Raw genomic sequence first — 21258 nt, 5'->3', positions numbered from 1 at the left:
TCCCTGGGATGGTATCTCCCTTCACCCTTTCCCTTCACCCGTACACTCTCCCGCAATCCCTTCCAGTCCCCCCCCTAGGCTCCCCGCCCCGCCTTCCCGCTCCCCCTGATCCCATTGCAGAGCGGCCAGGGAGGGAGGTGAGGTGCAGGCGGGGTCCTTGCCCCGGGACGTGCCTTCCTAAGGCGCTCAGGGAGAAGCTGTGCGGGTCAGACATCAGGGCATCGGCCTGAGTCCGGCCACAGCCCTGGGTCGTGTGAAGAGCCGCCTGCAGTCTGTTTTATGACATTTACTCCCGGGCTGAGCGGCAGTGAGGACAGAGGGAAGGCCGTCATTCAGTGTCCGCTGCAACAGGCCGGGAGGCGTTTAAACATACGTATTAGCTTCATGCTGAATAAATAATCCCCCCGGATTCATGTTTATTTTACATAAAAATAGAACATTGCACTCTTTACAAGACCAGTCACTTTGCATATTTCTTTAGATAAATGACGGACTTCAGCCTTAAAAATAAAGGACTGAGTAGCAACCCTTTTCTAATGGGACTCATTGAACGCTCTCAGTAGAAAAGTGAAAGCAGACAGTAGCTGCAGTTTTTTAAAACAAGCAGATCACTGCAACGTGAACAGGAGGAAGGTCGCCTCCGCCTGGGCCGGAGCCCCAGGTCTGTGCGAGGCAGTGGGGGCGGCTCCAGGCCCGGCGGCTCCAGGTCGAGGCCCGGCCCCTGCTGCCTCTTGCATCCATCCACGCGGAGACTCAGGAATCGTGCTTCCTGCAGTTTTTACGCAGAATGTTTTAGAAAGTCTGGAAGTTACAAAGTAGTTCTGTAAACACCGTAGGAGTCACATTTCACACAATCGCACCGGTATTCTCAGGCAGGAACACGTGTGTATCGTGTGGGCACGTGTCACTCAGCTATTAGTGTCTTCACAGCCGATGCAGCAGCTCCCAGTGGACACACGGCCGCAACCAGGGGGGAGGCTGTTCCCGGAGCTCTGGGGTTCCGTCCAGATGGCGGCAGCGCTGGGCACACAGGGAGGTGTCCCCACTGTCGCTGGAATTCTCAGGCGGCACCGTTAGCAGAACCAGAGTGGAAACGGTCCCGCGGGGTTGTCCAGCCTTTTTAAGACAAAGCGAGCTGTCACTTCCCTGGGGGGAAGCCTCCTGCACGTTGGCCTGACGGCTCGCCCGGCTGTGCACGCCCGGCAGTGGAGGCTCCCGTGAGGAGCGATCACCGGGTTTCCATCTTCGTGACTCGGTGAAGGGCAGGCAGTGGCTAGTGTTATGGGTTTTAAACAGGATTTTTATGGAGACAGAGGTGTCTGAATCGAGGCTACCCCTGTTCTCGTGGGTGGAGATCAACAAACTCTGGGTCTGTTTGAGCTGCGAAGGCCTGGCAGCAGCTGCTGTTTAACAGAGTCGTTAGTCGTCTGTTCCGGTGGCCAGCCAGCCCGTAAAACGCCTGGTAATCACCAAGTCCTGACTTCTTGACCTTTTACTTTCCTTTTTTTGGGGGGCAGGGGGCAGGTGGTGAGGAGTTATCTCGGCATAGACTGTTGGAATGATAGAAACGGGGGGCCATCTCTTCCGTAGAAGAAAGTTGACGAGTGTGACTGACTCACGGAGGCCCCAGTCCTGCGGGCCGTGCTCGCTGTCACCCTCCCGACCACCACTTACAGCGAGACCCTCCGCCCAGCGCCCTGGGAGCTGCAGAGGTCCGTGCAGATGAAGAGGTTTTATAATCATCTGGGAGGTGTGTTTGCTCATCGTTTCTTCAGGCTCAGCCTCCTAAACTGAAGCCACAGATCCTGATGGAGCGCCAGGCTCTCGGACGCCCCCCGGCCCTCAGCCGGCCGCGTAGCTGCTCAGGAAGGAGCAGAACATGGGCTGCTTCAGGCGCTGCTGGTCCTTTCGGCACCAGGCGATGACGGTGCCCTCGCTGTTTGCCGTGTACAGGTGGTGGCCGTCACAGGAGAAGGTGAGGCTGTGGGAGAGAAAAGCCATCTGCACGGTATGTCTCTAACACGGGTGATCACACGGGGATCTGGGTGGAGAAGTGACGCTCTCCGCATGCCTGCCACGGCCACGGGTCCGGCTGATTGGCATGTGGTCCAGGGCCCCTCGGACACCTTGGGGGCTCCTCCCACAGGCGATACGGAGCAGTGTCGGCTCCATCCCCTCCTTCCCCACTTTCCTGTTCCTTCCTGTTTATCCTTTATGACGTCAACACAAACACTTGGGCATAGGAAACTTTAAAAATGTAACAGTTCTACCTTTTCTCTTTAGAGAAATAAATGATTATTTATGGAGATATTTAATTTCACTTAAATATAAAAATAAATTATTAACTTAGGGTCATTAAACTGGAAATTTAGCATACTGAAAATAAATGTATTTAATAGGGTAGAATTTGACTTCCTTATGTCTAATTGAGTTTTCAGTCGGAGGAGGGGCCGAGCAGATCGGTCCTGCCAGGGATGCCCTGGGCCGTCAGTCACGTGACCATCTCTTCAACAGGAAGGAAAGACATCGCTTCCACTCTAGGCCTTTCCTGGCCCCGCCCCGTGTGCTGATGGGTTAGACTCGGCTCCTGACTCAGATTTAAGCTCCACGAAGACAAGGACTGGGCCTCCTTTGGCCACTGGGGCCGGGCAACCTGGGGTTTGATAGGTGTTGGCTGTTTATGAAACTCCCATCACAGATTTCTTTAGGTCTGTGTGTGCTCATGTCCAACAAAATACACTCACAGAGCCCAGTGTGAAGCGAGGGAGGGAGGCTCACCTGACGATGGGCTTGTTGGACTTGGGAAACGTGATTTCCCGCACAGGCTTCAGGTCCCATGTGCTCCAGAGCCTGGAGGGGAAAGGCGCCACAATTATGCCAACGGAAGTCCCTTCGTGAAGAAAGCCCACCTACTTGTTTGTTAAAAATCACCCAGAAGGAAGCACAATAAACAGCAGCAATTACTTCTGGGAAGTTTGCGGGGGTGGGGATGCAGTAAGAACACCCCACTGGGTGTTAACCTTTAACGGTTAACAAAGAACAGAAACTTATAAAAATGCAGTAAAGCTGTCTTTTAGAAATAAAACACGAATAACTGAAGGTGACTTTAAATTTCCAATTGCTACATATTAAGATGCCTGGATATTAAAAACTTCTTTCTGAAGCTGCCGTGCCCGTGGGAACAGCAGCAGCCACCGCACGCGCCTCACCTCACGGTCCCGTTCTCCAGTCCCCCCGCGATCACGTTGATGGACACGCCCTCCGGCTGGTTGGAGAAGGCCACGGAGCAGATGACCTCTCTGCAGTGCACGTGTCCCACCAGGTCCCCGTTCACCGTCCAGAGCCTGAGGTCACTGCCCCCGCCAGCTGAAACCACAACCAGCGCCGGTCACCGAGGTGGCAGCTCCCAGCCGCCCCCGGGCCTGAGCTGGTGCTGGTGCTGGTGCTGACAGGCAGCTCCTGGCTGCAGACGAACAAATGAAAGGACTGCCTGCAAGTCACCTGGGACTCTGCATGTTCATCCAAAACCAACGAGCAATAACAACATTAACCTGCAGTCGAGAGCAGCAGGCAAATTAACTCTGACTCATATGTCAGCTCAGGACCAGCCACACCTGGACCTGAAAGGACCAATCAGAAAGCTGACCAAGCCCCAAAAAGGGAATATCTTCTCTGAGATCATCTGTAAGAAGCGACCAGTGTGACTCTGAAGAAACAGTGTTGCTCTCGATTACCTGAGTTAAAGCTAATGCTTTTATTTTTATTGCTGAGAGAATTACAGGTGTCCCCCAGTTCCCTCAACTGGGGCCCAGGGAATGAACTGCAACCCGGGTACATGCCGTGACCGGGCATAGAACCCGGCCCCTGGGTGCGCAGGCTGACGCTCCACCGCTGAGCCACACCGGCTGGGGGCCTGATTGCTTATTAATACACATACATGCTATTAACAAAGCATTCGATCTGGAAGGACTGAGAACTGCACCATCAGTGTCACTGTGACGTGCCCAGCGGGCTGAGGGCACTGCTGGCAGCGGCCTGTGCTTGGCCTGGGGCTGGCTCACCTGAGTCACACACAGTGGCGATGTCGCCTGTCGTTTCGCTGGCCGAGACGGCTGTGACCGGGCTTTTGTGTCCTGCCAGCGTCTGTACATAGCACAGCCTGAAAGACCAAAACCATGAATGTGCATATGAACATGAGGTATAATTATATGCTGTCATTTGTAGAATTCTTTCCTTCAGTACATGTACTAGTATTCGTAAGGCATTCCTAACTGTCTTCCTCACGGATCTTCTGATTTCGATTCCATGACAAAGCCTGTATTCCGTGAGAACTGGCACCGTTCGCCGCTGTGCGGGCCCGGGACCCGCGGTACCTGTTCAGGTCCCAGATGACGCAGGTGCCATCACGGCTCACGCTTATCAGGATGCTGTAGGGTTTGCAGACAAACAGGCTGGTGACCTCCTCCGTGTGCCCATAGAGGTGCACCTGGGACTCCATCTCTATCTCTGAAGGCTGACAGTCAAAATGAAGGAAAATGTCAGATAAAAGCAATGACAAAAGGGGTCCCAGCATTTATCTCAAAAATAAAAACACCCGCCGGACCCGCCACACTGCCCAGACCCGCCACACTGCCCAGACCCGCCACACTGCCTGGAACCGCCACGCTGCCCGGACCCACCGCGCTGCCCGCCATCCTGTTGGCATAGGCGGTGATGACGCCACATCGGCTCCCGGTGAACAGCTGGCAGCTGTCGGGCACCCACGCACAGCTGGTCACCTTGGGAAAAGACAAATCACAGATGATCGTGTTTAAAAAGCATCAGAAATGCTGCTACTTTTCTGACGACTATTTTCAAAATATATGATCACAAAATTTGAGGGAAACGTTTTACTTGCAATGATTAGAATGGTGCAAAGATATAAAGAGAGTATTCTGCAACTTTAATCAGGTGCCTATAGCTGCTTCCAAATTAAAATGTTTATACACCTACATTTTTCTATATACATACACTTAGACGCGCGCACACACACACACACACACACACACACACACACACGGCCATTTGTTCCTAATTAATCAGAAAACGAAGACAAAGGGACAGCAGGACTCTCATCTCTGATGATGATGAAGACGGTCAGTGCGTGGTCTTCACGTAATATTCTAACGAACCTTCTCGAGAGCTAACGACTGAACAGTGTGTTTCCAAGGATGGAAACGAGGCCCCGTATTCTCGCCCAGTCAGCTACGGTGAAGTGCTTCTCACACAGCGCTTTGCGGGAGGAGCCTGGACCCTCCCGCTCTGCGAAACGGACTTACGAGCATATTCCCGCGTCGTTAATGATGTCTGTGTGCCTAAGCTTGCATGATGGAAGTAATTTTGCAATGCTTACATTCTTATTAAACTTTCTAATAAACGTGCTTTTCACCATCCTTCCTTCTTACTTTTGTTCGTTGGTAAGCCAGATAACAAAAGGCGAGGGTGACTTTTTCCAGGTGTATTAGGGTTAAGTAAACAAGTCATCGCTCTCTTTTCCTTCTCTGCCAACAGTTCCCCAAAGCAGTGGCTCCATCACGGCGCTCAGGGAATGGGGTGCTTGTGGGCACAGAACAGGCAGCAGGTGCCAGGTGGGTGACGGAGGTCTGAGCACAGTGAAGTACCTCCCCGGAGAAGGCAGTCAGAGAAGGGAGCTCCCGTGCAGCCTAGGAGGCTGGGGCCGCGTGCGTGTATGCACTGTGCACACACAGACATCCTCTACAATAAGGAGCTAATATGCTCATTAGACCAAACAGCAGAACGACCGTTGTCTGAACAACCTTCCAGACAAAGCTGGGACTGCGAGGGCCGAGCCCCTTGCACGAATTTCATGCATCAGGCCTCTAGTTATATATAAGACAGTTTCCAAAGGAACTTTACAGATGTTAGAGACATCTCACAACAGCTCGCGGAGACAGCAGCGGAATCCCTCTTCCCAGTTTTGAAGAGGACAGGAACTCAAGCTCGGGAGGCGAGTCACTTGACAAAGCCAAGGCGACACAGGAAATAACAGGCCGGGACGCTCCCTCGGGTCCCAGTGAGACCCACGCTCCTTCCACCGCAGCCTGACGCCCAGGTACCTGTCCACTGGGGGAGCGCCAGGTGTGGAGGGTGCACAGGGCAGAAGGCAGGCGGACGCTATGAGGAGAAAGCCATGCTGATTCTGTTCACACACCGTGCCCTAGGCGACAGCTGAGCTGACCACACGTCTCCATGAGATCCGGAAGCCCCGAGACCAGGCAGGCACCCAGCGGCACCAGCTTCTCGCTGAGACATGTCGCTGGATCTTGGAGCCTGGCTGTCATCGTCTGGCCTACGTGAGCATGTCTCATCGTTATTACCAGTACGAACACCGCACAGCAGCTTACCTGGTGCTGCTGAGAGCTCTGGATGAAGTTGACGGGAGGCTCGCTCTGCTTGCTCTTCAGCCTCAGGATGTTGTCGGCGTAGCCCCAGCTCAGGATGGCCGACCACTGGATGTCGGTGCTGTTCATGCTCCGCACGCCTGGGGGGAGGGAGGCTCAGGCTCAGCTCCCTGTGCCCGCCGCCCCGACACACAGGGCACGGGCTGGAGCTCGCACCGCAGCACAGCATCTGTGCCAAGGCATCTTCACGTCCACGGGATGAGCGGTTTATGCTCATTCTATTCCTTTAATGCTAATGCGGTTCCTTTTCAACTGTGTTAAGGGATTTTTATAAAAGACAGGAATAGTCAAGCTCACTCTAGTCATGTTCTGCACCAATTTATTTCTAAAAACGAACATGAACCAGATGCTGTGTAAACAGCTCCCCAGATAACCCCGTGGCAGCACCCAGATGCCATCCCTGGTCGGGGCACGTGGGAGGCAACCCATATGTTTCTCTCTCACATCGAGGCTTCTCTCTAAAAAAAAACAAAAACAGAAACAACAACACACCCTTGGGTGAGGATGTGTGTGTGTGTGTGTGTGTGTGTGTGTGTGTGTCTGAAGAGCCGAGGCCCAGCCAGGCTTAGCCATTTCACTTAGGTGCCGAGTGCTGGCAGGGGTCCCAGCACCCTGGGCGGGGGCTGGGTTGGGTGGGTGGGTGCATGGACCCTAAGGAGCACGCGGCACCCACAGCCACGTGTGTGCTAACGTGCGGCTGCTAAGAGGCATCCACTTCAGCCCACACGCAGCGTCCAGGCCAAGCTGATCTGAACAGATGGTGCCCTCCGCCCTTCCTGCAGGGCCCACAGCCCACGCCTCGTCAGCCTCAGCGGGGCGAGCTCTCCTGCGCGCCCTGAGGGGACCCTGTCCCGTGTCCCGTGTCCCGTGCCTCGGGGACACTTAGGCACAGGAGGGGCCCCCTGCACAGCACCCTCCAGCATGTGGCTGAGTGAGTGGGCGCCTGAGCATGAGAGGATGGCGTTCCAGCCATAGGCGGTTTTCAACCCATTTTCAAGGCTCTGATGGCCCTTCGCTTTGCTGTTTACATTTGAGAAACAGATTTGATGGTCACGTAAGTGTATCTATTCCGGGATTCAAGGGCCTCAAAGGGAACATTTTCACTAAATTATCGATAAAGTTTCCATCTGTGAGCAGAGCCGCTTATTCTTGTACCTTCAACTCCCCCTCGTTCCCAATGGCACTGCATCCAACTCCCACTTGTTTCATGTAGCCTATGTTTGATTCCTGCTTCGTGCTACATCACCACAGATCGGATCAGTGTTCACCCAGGACTCAGAGAACTTAGAGACGAAACAATATCAGCTCAGATGACCTGGACACTCAAACCCACGCACGGCACGGGTGACGTCCGCTTCTTTTACCTTGCTCTTTGCTGTAGGTCACCAGAAGGCAGAAGTTCTGGGACAGGCCGCAGATGGCCCTGGTGGGCAGCGCCTGCAGGGAGCCCAGTCGCTCCCCGTGGGGCTGGCTGAAGCAGACCACGGGCACCGGGGCACTCGGGGAGCCCACGTACTCCCCCCACTTCAGGCCTTTTATCCACGACAAAGGGCTCTAAACCAAACAAGAAAAGGTATGATTTTTAAAGAGGTAGTACATATAGATTACTCCTAATTTAAAGTCTAAACAAAGTAAGAGAAAGCAACCTGGCTCCCAGCCCGAGGTCCCCCGGACCTCGCCCTCCTCACTTCCTGGGATCCCCTCGGCAGCCCCTGTGGACTCCCATCCACGTCTCCCCGCTTACGCTGCCTTCGCAATGAAGAGCAGAGTGGACGATTAGGACTTATTTTCCTTCTAAGGTTTTCTTGCTTTATTTCTCTATTGCAAAGTGAAAATTGCACCCACTTCCTACTTTAAGAGGCAACACTTGCTCTCATCATAGCCCGGGAAGGCCAAAGCACACGTGGGTTCCTGCTCATTGTGACCGTCCCTTCCACACGGCCTACCGGGTGGGGGGCTTCTCGGACCGGCTCCCGGGTCTCCCTGAAGGCAAACTGCACGAGCAGCCCCACGGCCGCAGGCAGCTCTCCCTCGAGGCTGAGCCTGGGCCCCGGCCTGCTCACGTGGGCCGCCTGGAACAGCTGGCGAGGCGTCTGGCCGTAGGTCTTGATCATGGTTTCCAGCGCTCGCCTCTGCACCGGATCCTCAACCGCAGAGACATCCATCCCAAAATACGTCTGAAAGGTGAAGGGGAGGGGAGGCAGGCCTGTGTGAAGCCAGATCGGCAGCAACACCGAAGGCCAGCAACACGTGCTCTGCTCGCCACGCCGGCCTGGCTCCTCTCCTGTTTCCATGGAAACGACTCTGAGACGCTGAGATTAGAAAGTGAGTTTCTGAAGGGATGGACGAGAATACTGCATCCTGACTGATTGATGCTGATCAGCACAGAAATGAAGTTAACAGACAATATTGGTAGGTTCGAGAGGGTTATTTAGGTTCTAACAGTTCAGTGTCACTGCCAATTCTCTCTGATAACGTAGGCATTTTACAGACACCAGCTGGCCTGCAAACACTCAGGCTCTACCTTACTCTACGTAAGTGCAGGTTCCTTTCAGATCGCTTACCGCGGGATGGAACACGTTGATGGCGTGGACGGACGCCTTCCCTTTCTGCTTGTACCCGAACACCAGGTCCACCCACTGGCAGATGTTCTGGGACACGTGGTCCGACTCCAGAGCCTGGCGGTGGATGAGGATGAAGAGACGCGGGTCGTTCCGTGCCCACGGCGGCAGGTTGACGTGATTCACCCGCTCACCATTCTGCCGCACTCCAAAATCGAAACCTAAAAACAAGACTAATCTTAACGTGTGTCTCCCCCAGAGCACGCTTTGTGGGCACTGAGCGGTCCTGAGAGCTCACAGGAATGGTGGCCGACACTCTAACCAGGAAAAGGAGCAGCAAAGAGGACAGGACACGGACGCTCGTCACTCACTCACCCAACAACAGAGCCACACGGACAGACAGACTGTGACGGGTAACAAAGGCTGTTGCTCTGAGCCGCTACGTGTGCGGGTTCTTTGTTATGCAGCCACCGAAACTGGAACTCACACACGAGAAGCGACGGACAGAGAGGACAGGCAGTGGAGTTAAGTCGGAGCCCCAACCTGAAAGCCACAGGCAGGCCCCACCGGCAGGCGCTGGCCTCACTGCGACGTTCCTCACGTGGCAGCACAGGAAACGTGCCCCCGGGACGCGGAGTGGGGGTTTACTCATCATGCTCAAACACTCCAGACAGCGAGTATGGAGTGAGATTCTGCAGGAATCGGCCCAACACTAACTGCCCTAAAGAGATAACTCTCACCTTCACATCTTCCTAAAGGTCACATAACAACATGAAATTAAGTCATTAGAAGCAGCCCCAAATGCCTCTCAGGGGGTTAACTAATCTGTTAATTCTATCCTCTAGTGTTCCTTTTTGTTATTAGATACTAGAGGCCCAGTGCACAAAATTCGTGCATGGGAAGGTCCCTAGGCCTGGCTGGCGATCAGGGCTGATCAGGGCCTTCCTTTGTTCCACGCCCCCCCTGGTGGTCAGCGCACATCATAGTGAGCGATCAAACTCTCAGTCTCCCTGTTGAACTCCTGGGGGGACACTTTGCATATTAGCCTTTTATATATAGAGATTTCTGGTTAGAGTCTTTTACTTATACACTATCATTCCTCATAAAAATCACTGAGATTTTGGTTAATTAACATTGTGTTTTCAATAAATTCATGACTCATTTTTTAAAATTACCTTGTAATCTAAAATTACATTGGTAATCTGAAAAAAAAATTTCTGTAACAAAATTAAAATACATGTTTACAAAGAATTTTAATAGCTCAAAGTCACAGTTTTCCAGATATATTTAGTCCTATAAAATACTTAAAATCCTCAAGCTGATTTGGAAATAAAATCATGTACTTAATAAGGTATTTCTCTTACTTATGGACTCAAATTTTAGGACTTAAAACAGCTATTTTTATTTTTGGAAAATTATAAAATAAGCACAAATGCTCAAACACATAAACTAGAAATGATCCCGTTATACCTTCTCGGTTGACTAAGAACTCCGGGAGATAGAAGAACTCCGGGACCAGTTCCTTCACGTCAGTCATGGACTCAAAGGAGGAGAGGCGCCAGGTCGTGTTCATGGAGTGGAAGGTTCTGTCCGGGATGTCAAAGCTTTGATCTGTAAAGAAATAAAAGTAAGAACTAAGACACAGAGACCTGACTCCATTTGAAGCCTGACGTAATTTATTTCGCCACTTCAAAAAGATTACTAGTAAAATGATGTTCATTTTGCTTACCTATAGTTTAAGAGGTTATTCATTTATTCTTGAAAATAAGTATTTCTATACATAATTTGAGACCGTATTATATTATTTAAAATCTGTATTGTTTTCATAATACATAAAACTAGATGAGTTTCTAGCATTTGTTTAATTGATGACTGTCTACCCAAGTGGAATAAAATTTCCATAAGAGCAGGGACCTGGGGTATCAGCGATACCTAACATGTACTAGGTACTCAGTAACAGTTTGTTTATGGAATGAGTGAATAATAAGGAAGTAAAATTAAAGTTCAAGTGGATAAAATAACCTTTCCCCATCAGGAAGCAAAATTACTCCTTTGCCTCTAATTGTTAGGACTACTTTTTCTTCCTTCTCTTTAGATGCTCTCACTCTCTCCTCGCTAAGTTTTCCTGGTGCAGACTGTTCACACTCCAGAGCTGAGCTCTGCACTGCGTCCCTGGCTGAGGGTCGGCCCTGAGCAGGAGCAGCGCCGAAGGCAGCCCTGGAGACAGCGGGGCGAACGCTTCTCAGGGGCCCTACGTTCCGTCTAAAACTCCTCTGAACTGGCTGAAACGTGAGCACTTTTTCATTTGGAAACTATCACGGACTGGTCTCAGCATCAAGCGAGGCACATTTTACCAAGAGGTGCCAACTCCTTCCCCACGCCTGCGCATTTCCTATTCCTTCTACTCCTTTCTTACCTGGTCTGTTGGGTCAGTCAGCACTGCCTGCCACTAAATAAAATCTGCGAAGAATTAGGTTTACAGACATTTCCTTATTCTCAGGGAGTTGGGAGGGTCACTTAAATGTTCACTAACTCACTCTGGAAAAAATGGGGTAAGACCTTGCACATAGGAACCTCTTGGCCTGATGTCAAACTAACTAAGGATAACTAGCCCGGGACAGACACTGGGAGGCAGAGAGGGTCAGGGCAATACCCTCACGTGCTTGAACAGCTGTCCTGTGCACTCACAGGGGACAAACATAAGAAAGCCCTTGTATAGACCAAGGAGACAGTCATTCCTGCAAGAGGGTGCATGTGAGTAACACCATGGTTCTCATTAGAAACTGACAGGGGAATGTGTCCCCGTTTGCACACAAATCCATTCGCCTCGAGCTATTCGCCTTCAGGCCTGCAGCTGCCACTTACAATGCCAGCGGAGGCAGAGGGTTATTAACTAGAAAGTTACCAGGTGAAGGTGGCGATGTGGCTCTCCTATTATTTATTTAGCAGTTATTTGTAATAAACTACCACAACATATTCCCCTTTAGGGTTCAAAGATAACTGTGATCTAAAATAATTATTAAGTTGAATATCTTTAAAAAGAGAACCGCATACATTTTTAAAGAGTAAAAGGGGTAAATTTTATGGTATATGAATTACATCTTAATTCTTTAAAGTGACTTGCGTTTTATAAATTTCGACATGTTTAATTTGAAGCTAACATTTGAGACATTAGCAAGATGATCTGGCTGTGGCAGGTTTTAGAAGAGAATGTTGTCAAAGGAACAGACAGAACTCGTTTCCTGCGGTTTGACTGGCATGAAGACATTCCCAGGAGGTATCCCAGTGTCCTCTGCCAAGCAGCCTGCCTTTCCAGCACCGGCCAGGGCTCACCTTGGTAGGCCAGGAACATCCTGGTGAAGGGCGGCATGCGGACCAGGAAGTGCAGCACGGTGCCGCTGTTGGAGTAGTGGGAGCCGTAGTGGTAGGGCTGCACGGGCGGCAGCGGGTCGTCCTCGCGGGCTCCTTTGCGGAACTCTTCCTCCAAGTACTGAGGGACACAGGGAACCAGACACTGGCCACCAAGCCCCCTGCGTGGCTTCACAGCCCTTCCCTGCCAGCCCTGTGCCCGTTCTCCACGCTGCCCTCCCTCGTGTTCCGACCTCAGCCACCTGAGTGTCTGGGGTGCCCTCCGGGGCCCGGCTGCTGCCTGACCACCTGGAGGCACCTCCCAGTCTGCACCCTCCCCTCTTCCTCCCTCCGTCTCTCTCTCTTCCCTTCCACTCTCTCTAAAAATCAATGGAGAAAATATTCTCGGACGAGGGTTAACAACAACAACAACAACAACAAAAACCTGCTAATTTCTGTTAATAAAGTAATGCATAATTGACTATGCACAATGAGAGATTACGGTACATCATAAATACACTGATATTGTTACAGAAATAACCCCAGGGCATAGAGTGTCCCTGGAAATCTTTGTGATTTTTATAAGGAATATAATTATTTATATATTTCAATATAACAATGGAGTACTAGCTCCCAACTTATGCCACTCTAATAAGTGTACGTTTTCTGGGTAAAATGTTTTCAGAGAATTGAGACAGACTAATATTTAAAATCATATAATGATTTCCAGTTGTCTGTCAATCAAAGTACAAAGACGTGAAAAACAGAAAAATCAATACTATACGTTTAAAATTTCTAAACACAAGTAAAACACAACTCTTTAAAACAAAGCTCCAGTTTTCATTTATTAAAAATTAGGGAAAACAGAACCCACCTTGTATGTGTCCACGTAGCGATCTTCCTTCTCTTTGTACTGCACGGCGATGGGCTTGGAGAGGTTTCTAGAGGGAGAGAGGGTGGGACTAGACGGCACCTGATGCTGCCAGGATCCAGCTGCCCAGAGGTCTGCACCCTCAAGTGCGTAAGTGACCTACAGAGCACTCGGTCCTCAGTTTAGTGCTTACACTTGCTGCTTGGCAACTAACAGTCGCCATTCAAAATCATGGTTTCATACACGTTAGGGGAGAACTTTCTAAGCAGGCCCTACGGGTCTCAGCAATTCCTGACTTAGGAGTAAGCACTACAAGAACAGCACGGCCATCCCTCCCTCCCTGCCCCGCCCTCTTCCTCCAGGACTGCGACGGATGCTGCCGTGGCAACTGGGGGCTCCTCTCCCCATCTCCCAGACTCCACGCCCAGTTAGGCAGTGAGGCACGAAGGGCAGTTTGGACAGGAAATATGACCATGAGGAGATGTCACATAATTATGAGGTTACTTAGTAAAAACTGAAGAAACTACACACTTAAAATGGCCAAGCTGAGATGCAGAGTGCACTCACTGAAATAAGCATCCTGCTATCTGATTAGCAGATCACGAGAAACACCGTGTCCGTCTCACAGACATTGCCACCAAAGGTGACAGCGGGCCTGATTTGAGTCCATCAACTCCCAAAGGATGCCTCGAGTACCACGAGGGGACATCTGAAATGGGCTGGATATGAGATGATGCCATGAAAATGGATAATTTTCTGAGCTGTGATAATGGCACTGAGGTTAGGTAAGAAACATTCCACCTTTTTCCTAGGAGATATGGACTGAAGGCCACAGGAGGGACAGAACAAGAGGCCTGCCATTTGTCTCACATAAAAAGAAAAAAAAAAGAGATGATGTAAGTTTGGCAAACGTCTTCCTAATTGTTGAGTTGGGATGATGGACATATGGCGGTTTATTCCATTTTCATTCAATTTTGTGCACGTTTGAAAATTCCTGCGATAAAAGCTTTAATGAAATAAACAGCACATGGATGGAGCTGAAAGGGGTGTTCCTGTTACCTGTAGACAGACGGGTCCCCGAGGTCGAGGGTCTCGCTCACGTAGTCAGCCAGGATGAAGGGGAACACTGGGTACTGCATGAGGTCGTTGAAGGATCGGCCGGCGTGTTTGTTTAAGTGCGTCAGATATTCAAAGTTAGTAATCTGCCCGGTGTACCACAAGTTGGTCAGCGCGGTGATGTTGCCGTATTCCAGAAGGTTGGGGAGGTCGTTGGTCAGGATACTGTGGTACACGTCGTCGCGAACCTGCGCGCAGGGAGAAGAAAACAGCCCAGTGGGGAAGGGGCTTCTCATTAAGAAGAGACTAATCAGCCGGGTCCAATGCTGCTGGAGGCCCGTCAGCTGAGGACATGGAGCAGGAGCACAGGGCCAGCAACTCGAGGTCCCTGGGAGCTGAGCAGAGCGAGAGGGTGGGAGGAGGAAATGAGCGGGAGCTTCCCACGGAGAACCGGGGAGGACCCGGGAGGACCTGGAGGCGGCAAGCCCACACAGCTTCCTCCCAGAGGCTCTCTGTAACGGAGGCAGCCACCGTAGCTGAAGGCTGTGGGGGTCCAGAGAGGGCTTGTCAGACGGGAAATCTACTTTCAAGTTTAAACTACGTTAGGCTGGTCATCCACCCATTCATTCATTCATCACAGTCCCTTTGAGAAATCAGGATTTAACAGTTTGGGAGTACAAAAATCTAGGGTTTACTTTGATTAGGACTGAGAAATAAGGCAATCTTGATTTGATTTCAGAAACAGTGCATGGAAGTTTAGATCAGTTAGACTTGAGGGCGATGAGCAGTACCCGGTGCCATGAACTCGCAGAGCGTCTGCCGCAGGGCAGCCCACCCACCTTGGTGCTGTCCAGGGCCAGCAGCAGCGTCCGGCCGTTGGTCAGGAAGATCTCCACGGCGTTGTCTCTCAGCTGCCACCAGCGCTTGTGGACTTCTTTGATTTCCTCGTACGTCCAGGAAAAGGACGCTGGTTCCAATTCTCCCTGAGGGCTCTGGGCAAAGGAGAGAGATGGAAGTACCCGCTTTGCATGAAATATGAATAATCATTTTAATTTTAGTCTCTTAAAAAATATCAAAATGCAATATGGTAGATGAGATTCTCTGAAAATCCTCTACCACACACTTCAAAATGCTGAATAAAAATTAGGCTTTTTTTTTAGTTAATAGACTTGATTTTTTAATACTTTATTTTTCAGAGCAGTTTTAGGTTAAAGAAAATTGAGCATGAGCCAGCAGAATCTACTATCAAGTTTAAAATACTTTTTAGAACTGCCTTTCATAAAATATGTTCACCTCAGATAAATCGACACATAAAGTCACAATAAATGAGCTCTAATAGTTCTACCTGCTTTTCGGTGATACTGAATTTATACATTTTTGGAATTTGTGTGAATTTAGTGCAAACTTAAGCGTCTACTCACCGAACTTTCAACTGTATCAGAAGCATTATCTTCCACAAAATACATTCCACATTTACCTGCAGAACATAACTGCATGTGAGTTTAAAGACGTATTGCACCATTACCTTGTATGGTAAAAAGCATGACCTTTGGAGCCAGTGGCCTGAATCGGAGGCCATCACCCAGAAATAGTTCCTGACACTCGACCTCTAGTTGTGAACAGCATCCGCAAGATCTCGGCAAGTTGCTCAGGCTCTCTGTGTCTTAGTGACCTTATCAAAAGATGGGGGTGAGGGAGGACTCTATTTCACAGGGTTGCTGTGGGAATTCGATCATATATAAAATAAAAGGAATGATTCTCAACACAGGAGCTGCCCCGTGGTGGTCAGTGCACTTCTCACAGAAGCCGGGCTCACAACTGGCGAGCGCAGCGGTGGTGGCGGGAGCCTCTCCTGCCTCTGTGGCAGGTGGACATCCCCGAGGGTCCCGGACTGCGAGAGGGCACAGGCTGGGCTGAGGGGATCCCCCTGCTCCCTCCCAGTGCACGAATGTTGTGCACCGGGCTTCTAGTTAAATATAAAAATGTATACTCATGCCGAAACCGGTTTGGCTCAGTGGATAGAGCGTCGGCCTGCGGACTGAGGGGTCCCAAGGTTCGATTCCGGTCGAGGGCATGTACTTGGGTTGCGGGCACATCCCCAGTAGGAGATGGGCAGGAGGCAGCTGATCGATGTTTCTCTCTCATCGATGTTTCTAACTCTCTATCTCTCTCCCTTCCTCTCTGTAAAAAATCAATAAAATATATTTTAAAAAAAAATGTATACTCATGAAGAAAGTCAGCTTTATAAAAATTAAAATGCTGCCATTCCTTCACACCCATGAGTCCATGCATTATACACAATGTCAAGGCAGAATAACCTACGTGATGTTAGAGAGAATTTAACTCCTTTAATGGCAGTGGCCAAAACAATGCTTCCACTGATCACAAATGGAACAAGGCAGGTGAGTCTGAGAAAAACTCTCCAAAATGTGACTCACCCAATAACAACTCGCCAGCTGTCTCCCTAGACGGGGCGACGCTGATACACCTGCGATTCACTCTGTCAAAATACATTTAAAATCACTATGAATGCTTTGACCAGTTCTAGAAAGTATAAGCTTTATTCTATCTAGGAAAAGATTTCAGCAAAGCAGACAAGTTTCAAGTACAAGACGTCTTGTCAAAACCCTCGTAAAAATATTATCTCTTTCTTTAACATTCTAGTAGAGGAGAAAAGTGATGGAAACTTTTAGGAAAGGCTAATAATCCCTATACCCTGTAGGCAGAATACAGGATTCAGTTACTGAAAAGAGACTTGAATATTTTATATTTTCCAGTAAATAAGCAAACATTGGTTCATGCCTCTGATACTTCAAACACATAAGAAAAGTCTAGTTTTGCCAGAACCGGTTTGGCTCAGTGGATAGAGCGTCGGCCTGCGGACTGAGGGGTCCCGGGTTCGATTCCGGCCAAGGGCATGTACCTGGGTTGCGGGCACATCCCCAGTGGGGGATGTGCAGGAGGCAGCTGATCGATGTTTCTCTCTCATTGATGTTTCTAACTCTCTATCTCTCTCCTTTCCTCTCTGTTAAAAATCAATAAAATATATAAAAAAAAAAAAGAAAAAAAAAAAAGATACTGTTTCCTTTAAAAAAAAAAAAAAAAAAAAAAAAAAAAAAAAAAAGAAAAGTCTAGTTTCTAGGAAAAACAGGATTTAGAGTCACAAAAGTTCCTCTCTTCTTTAGTCAAGGCACTTACATTCTCTGAGTCTCAGTTTTCCGTCTATAAAATGGGCATGACAATAACTGACGCATCACTACTCGGCGATGCTAAGCTATGCTGGCGTTACCACCTTCCTCACGGAACAACAGGTAAGGAAACGGACAGGGAGAGGTGAGTAACTTGCCCACGATCAGAAAGCTGGAGAGCGCGGGCCCAGCATCTGAACCTGTCATCACTGCACTGACGACCTGTGGATGCCGCGGCAGCGCTGCCCATTTCACAGGCTGTCAGGACAGGTGAGTACAGAGGCATCCGTGTGCAAACAAGGGCCAGAGCACGAGGACACAAGTCCTGGGCTCCTTCCTGTCAAGCTGTCTTTCCCTTTTGGATTCCGGCCTCCAACCTCGTCCTCTCTTGAGCCCTGTCTGGGAGCTCTCCTAAAGCCACAGCACTGTCTAAAACAGAGCGATAAGTACTACAACAGGCTATGGGAATCATTAACTCCTCTACCAGAAGCAAAAACGGCTCATGGAGTCAAAGTTACCTGATAGACTCACTTGCAGCTTTGTCTTTTACGGTAGAAGAGAAAGAAGAGTGAGTTTTGTCTTCGAAGAGGTAAGAGAGGGGCGGTCTGACCACGCCTGTGAGGAAAAGAGCGCATGTCATCTTTCCCCGAAGACCACAGCTGGCCGTCTACTCACAGCCGGGCCGGAAGCACCGTTACCTTCCGGCCTCTGCCTGTCCCTCAGGAGGTACTTGTTGGGAATAGTTAGGTAGCATCTCTGCAAACGCCTCCTCTCTCGATTCGGCCCTTCTGTGGGATCCAGCTGCCAGGAAGTGGGGTAGTAGGTGGGGTCATACCAGACGGCTCTGTTAGTCAAAGGAAAAGAAGGTCTTAAGTGGCAACCTGAAGTGCTTGTAGCTTTAAAAAAATTATTGTATAATTCAGTACGTAAAATGCTAGTCTATTCAGTTAAAAGCCCAACTATTAAAAAAAGAAAAAGAAAAACCCCAAACTATTTATATAATTCGACTCGGGAATACAGATCCATCGTACAAAGACTACCATGGAAGAGAAGTCTCCCATCTCCCTCTGCGCACCTGTCGTGCGTCAGCTGCTGACTCAGCTCCTGCCAGTGGCGGCTGGCGCTCAGGTCGACCTTGTACATCCCCCGGATGTGCTGGATCACCTTCTTCCTCTCAATTCCTTGGGAGAGAGACACTGCCTGGGTGATGTCTGCGGCTGTTTTAGATATCTCCTTTGATTTGGAATCGAGACGCTGAAAGAGACTGAACAAACGAAATTGCCCATAAGTTAAGCACACGTGGAACGTGAAATGTGTAGGGAAAAGAGCTGTGGTACATTTACGCAATGGAATATTACTCTGCCATAAAAAGAAAGGAAAATTTACCCTTAGCGACAGCGTGAATGGACCTGGAGAGTATCATGCTACGTGAAATAAGCCAGTCAGAGAAAGACCAGTGTTATATACAATAGCCACCTATGATTGCACTGATAGGTGGAATTTACTGAACAAACTGAACTACCAAGCAAAACAGAGACAGACTCATAGATAGAGAGCAGGCAGACAGCTCTGGTGGGAGAGGGGGACGGTGCTGGGTCGGGGATGGATTGAGTAAAAAAGAAAAAGAGAGAGAGAACTCACGGACATGGACAACAGTGTGGTGATGGCCGGGGAGGGGGTGGAGGTGGAAGAGGGCGTAGAGGGGATGAATGGTGATGGAAAAAATAAAATTTAAGAAAACAAACAGCTAAAAGTATATGTGAAATCTAATGAATTCTTAAAAGACATGACTTTACAACACTTAAAATCCTACCTTTGTTGATTATTTTTAACTGTTTTCTGCCAGGTGGCTTTATTCACACCTTCTTCAGTTTCATATTTCTTTTGTTCCTAAAAGAAATGATGTAAAATTTATTCTTTATCATTTAACATTGGCACAGAACCCAATGAACTACTTGTAAAACCAAGCTAACACAAGAGAAGCACTGGCCTCAGGAGACCAGAACAGGAGAAGACATCAGCTCCTTCGATGATGCGCTCATTCCCCTTGGTCTCCACACGGGGTGGGCAGAGGAGTGAGGGTAGAGGAGTTAACCAGGGCTGCCTAACCTGGTGGGTTTGCACAGGTGCTTACTTCCTGATTTTGTCTTTTCATTAAAGAACCCATGACTCAAGGCCGGTTCTTCAACAATCGCTTGTCGATGTGAAGGTTTTCCCTTCACTGAACGCTACTGGTAGCAGATGACGGTGACCACAGAGGATAGAAAATTCCTTCCATGAGCCTGTTTGCTCTCTCGTGGTAAAAAAGCAACATACAGAAAGCAAGTATCTCAAATCCATCCTCACTGACACTCTCCAATGGAAAACAAGCTCCCAGCGCCCTTTCATCACGGCCAGTGGGACCTCCTAAGGACACGCGCTGTTTCGCCGACTCACCTCTCTGATGACTCGGAGCAGCTCTGGCTTTGCGGCCGCGCTGGGAGGGGGGCCCCTGTGGCCACACGCCTGCAACGCGCTCATAAGCAGTTGGGCCGCGTCCAGTTCCTCCCAAGTCAGCTCCTCCGGGTGATTATGGATCAGCTCCGACAGATACAAAACTAACTTGGCTCCATGCTGGAAAAACAAAGGAATGCATTCTTTTCAGTCATACAGAATTTTTACTTCTTACAGTTAAATTATTGAACAGTAGTTAAATTAAATTAGAGTGCTAGGTTTCTTTGGTTAGATATGGCTGGAATAAATGAGCTTTAAAAAAAGACATTTTGGGGACAACTGAAAAAATGTGATTCTGTATTGGATATCTGATGACATTAGGGAGTATGCCAATTTTGTTACGTATAATGTTATGATTATATGTGAGAAAATGCCTTTTGAAAGATGGCATGACTTCTATGGTTTATTTTAAAATGTTTCAGGAGAAGATAAAGATAAAAATATTAACAATTGTTAAATCTACGTGATGGTTATATAGTATTCATTATATTATTCTACTTTTCTTAGTATGCTTAAAAATTTTCATTGTAAAAGATAAAAAAAAGAGAGGAAAAGGAAGGAAGGGAGAGAGAAAGAGGGAGAAGGAGGGAGGGAGAAAAAGGATAAGAAAAGGCGGCAAGCAGGCTTTTATCGTGGGGAAAGAATTCTGGAGAGGATTCGCTAGAGAAATACAGGAAGTAAGCTTAGGATAAGGGACAACCTTTCTTAGTTCCCCTCAGAGCAAATTAGAGCTGCTACTCAGGGCAAAGGCGACTGTCCTGCACGGCGTGAGCCCACACCAAGCTCTGACGCATGATTTTTTGGGTCGGCCCTTCCATGCTTTAGACAGCGGTTCTCAACCTGTGGGTCGCGACCCCTTTGGCGGTCGAACGACCCTTTCACAGGGGTCACCTAAGACCATCCTGCATATCAGACATTTACATTATGATTCATAACAGTAGCAACATGACAGTGATGAAGTAGCAACGAAAATAATTTTATGGTTGGGTCACAACATGAGGAACTGTATTTAAAGTGCCAGAAGGTTGAGAACCACTGATTTAGAAGTTACACCCCATTGCTACCTGTACACTGTGTGTTATTTAGACATTACGTGTGCCAACAAGTTAAATATGCAGAATTTTACTTTAAGAATTTGCATTAATACAAATACCGCTCGAATTCTAACTGTGAATAGTATTAAATGTCAACACATGGGTTTGGAAACTCTCACATGCTGGGTGGTGTGTACATTAACATGCTGCCTCACATCCTGCCACTTCCTAGAAGCAGGAGATGAA

The 21258-nt window shown here is 49.1% G+C and overlaps 1 protein-coding gene across 1 annotated transcript in view; it reads right to left on the bottom strand.

The window, feature by feature from the left end:
• Positions 1–381: 381 nt before the first annotated feature.
• Positions 382–21258, bottom strand: part of LOC102422439 (lysosomal-trafficking regulator-like) — a gene marked incomplete at its 5' end in the record, with an annotated part of 44983 nt that continues 24106 nt past the window's right edge. Inside the window, 22 exons of the mRNA XM_023745768.1 lie at positions 382–1981; positions 2779–2850; positions 3210–3366; positions 4062–4159; positions 4374–4513; positions 4680–4778; positions 6405–6541; positions 7826–8015; positions 8408–8638; positions 9026–9243; positions 10493–10633; positions 12356–12512; positions 13245–13311; positions 14301–14545; positions 15137–15289; positions 15719–15774; positions 16736–16797; positions 18004–18100; positions 18184–18329; positions 18561–18749; positions 19299–19375; positions 19922–20098. Of these exons, the coding sequence (XP_023601536.1) occupies positions 1843–1981; positions 2779–2850; positions 3210–3366; positions 4062–4159; positions 4374–4513; positions 4680–4778; positions 6405–6541; positions 7826–8015; positions 8408–8638; positions 9026–9243; positions 10493–10633; positions 12356–12512; positions 13245–13311; positions 14301–14545; positions 15137–15289; positions 15719–15774; positions 16736–16797; positions 18004–18100; positions 18184–18329; positions 18561–18749; positions 19299–19375; positions 19922–20098 (3048 nt within the window). The remainder of the gene's footprint in view (positions 1982–2778; positions 2851–3209; positions 3367–4061; positions 4160–4373; positions 4514–4679; positions 4779–6404; positions 6542–7825; positions 8016–8407; positions 8639–9025; positions 9244–10492; positions 10634–12355; positions 12513–13244; positions 13312–14300; positions 14546–15136; positions 15290–15718; positions 15775–16735; positions 16798–18003; positions 18101–18183; positions 18330–18560; positions 18750–19298; positions 19376–19921; positions 20099–21258) is intronic.

The sequence above is a fragment of the Myotis lucifugus genome, unplaced genomic scaffold (assembly GCF_000147115.1).
Source record: "Myotis lucifugus unplaced genomic scaffold, Myoluc2.0 scaffold_578, whole genome shotgun sequence".
NCBI classification, from domain to species: Eukaryota; Metazoa; Chordata; class Mammalia; order Chiroptera; family Vespertilionidae; genus Myotis; species Myotis lucifugus.
Note: the sequence above shows the minus strand (reverse complement) of the source record. Positions and strands in the feature narration are given on the sequence as shown.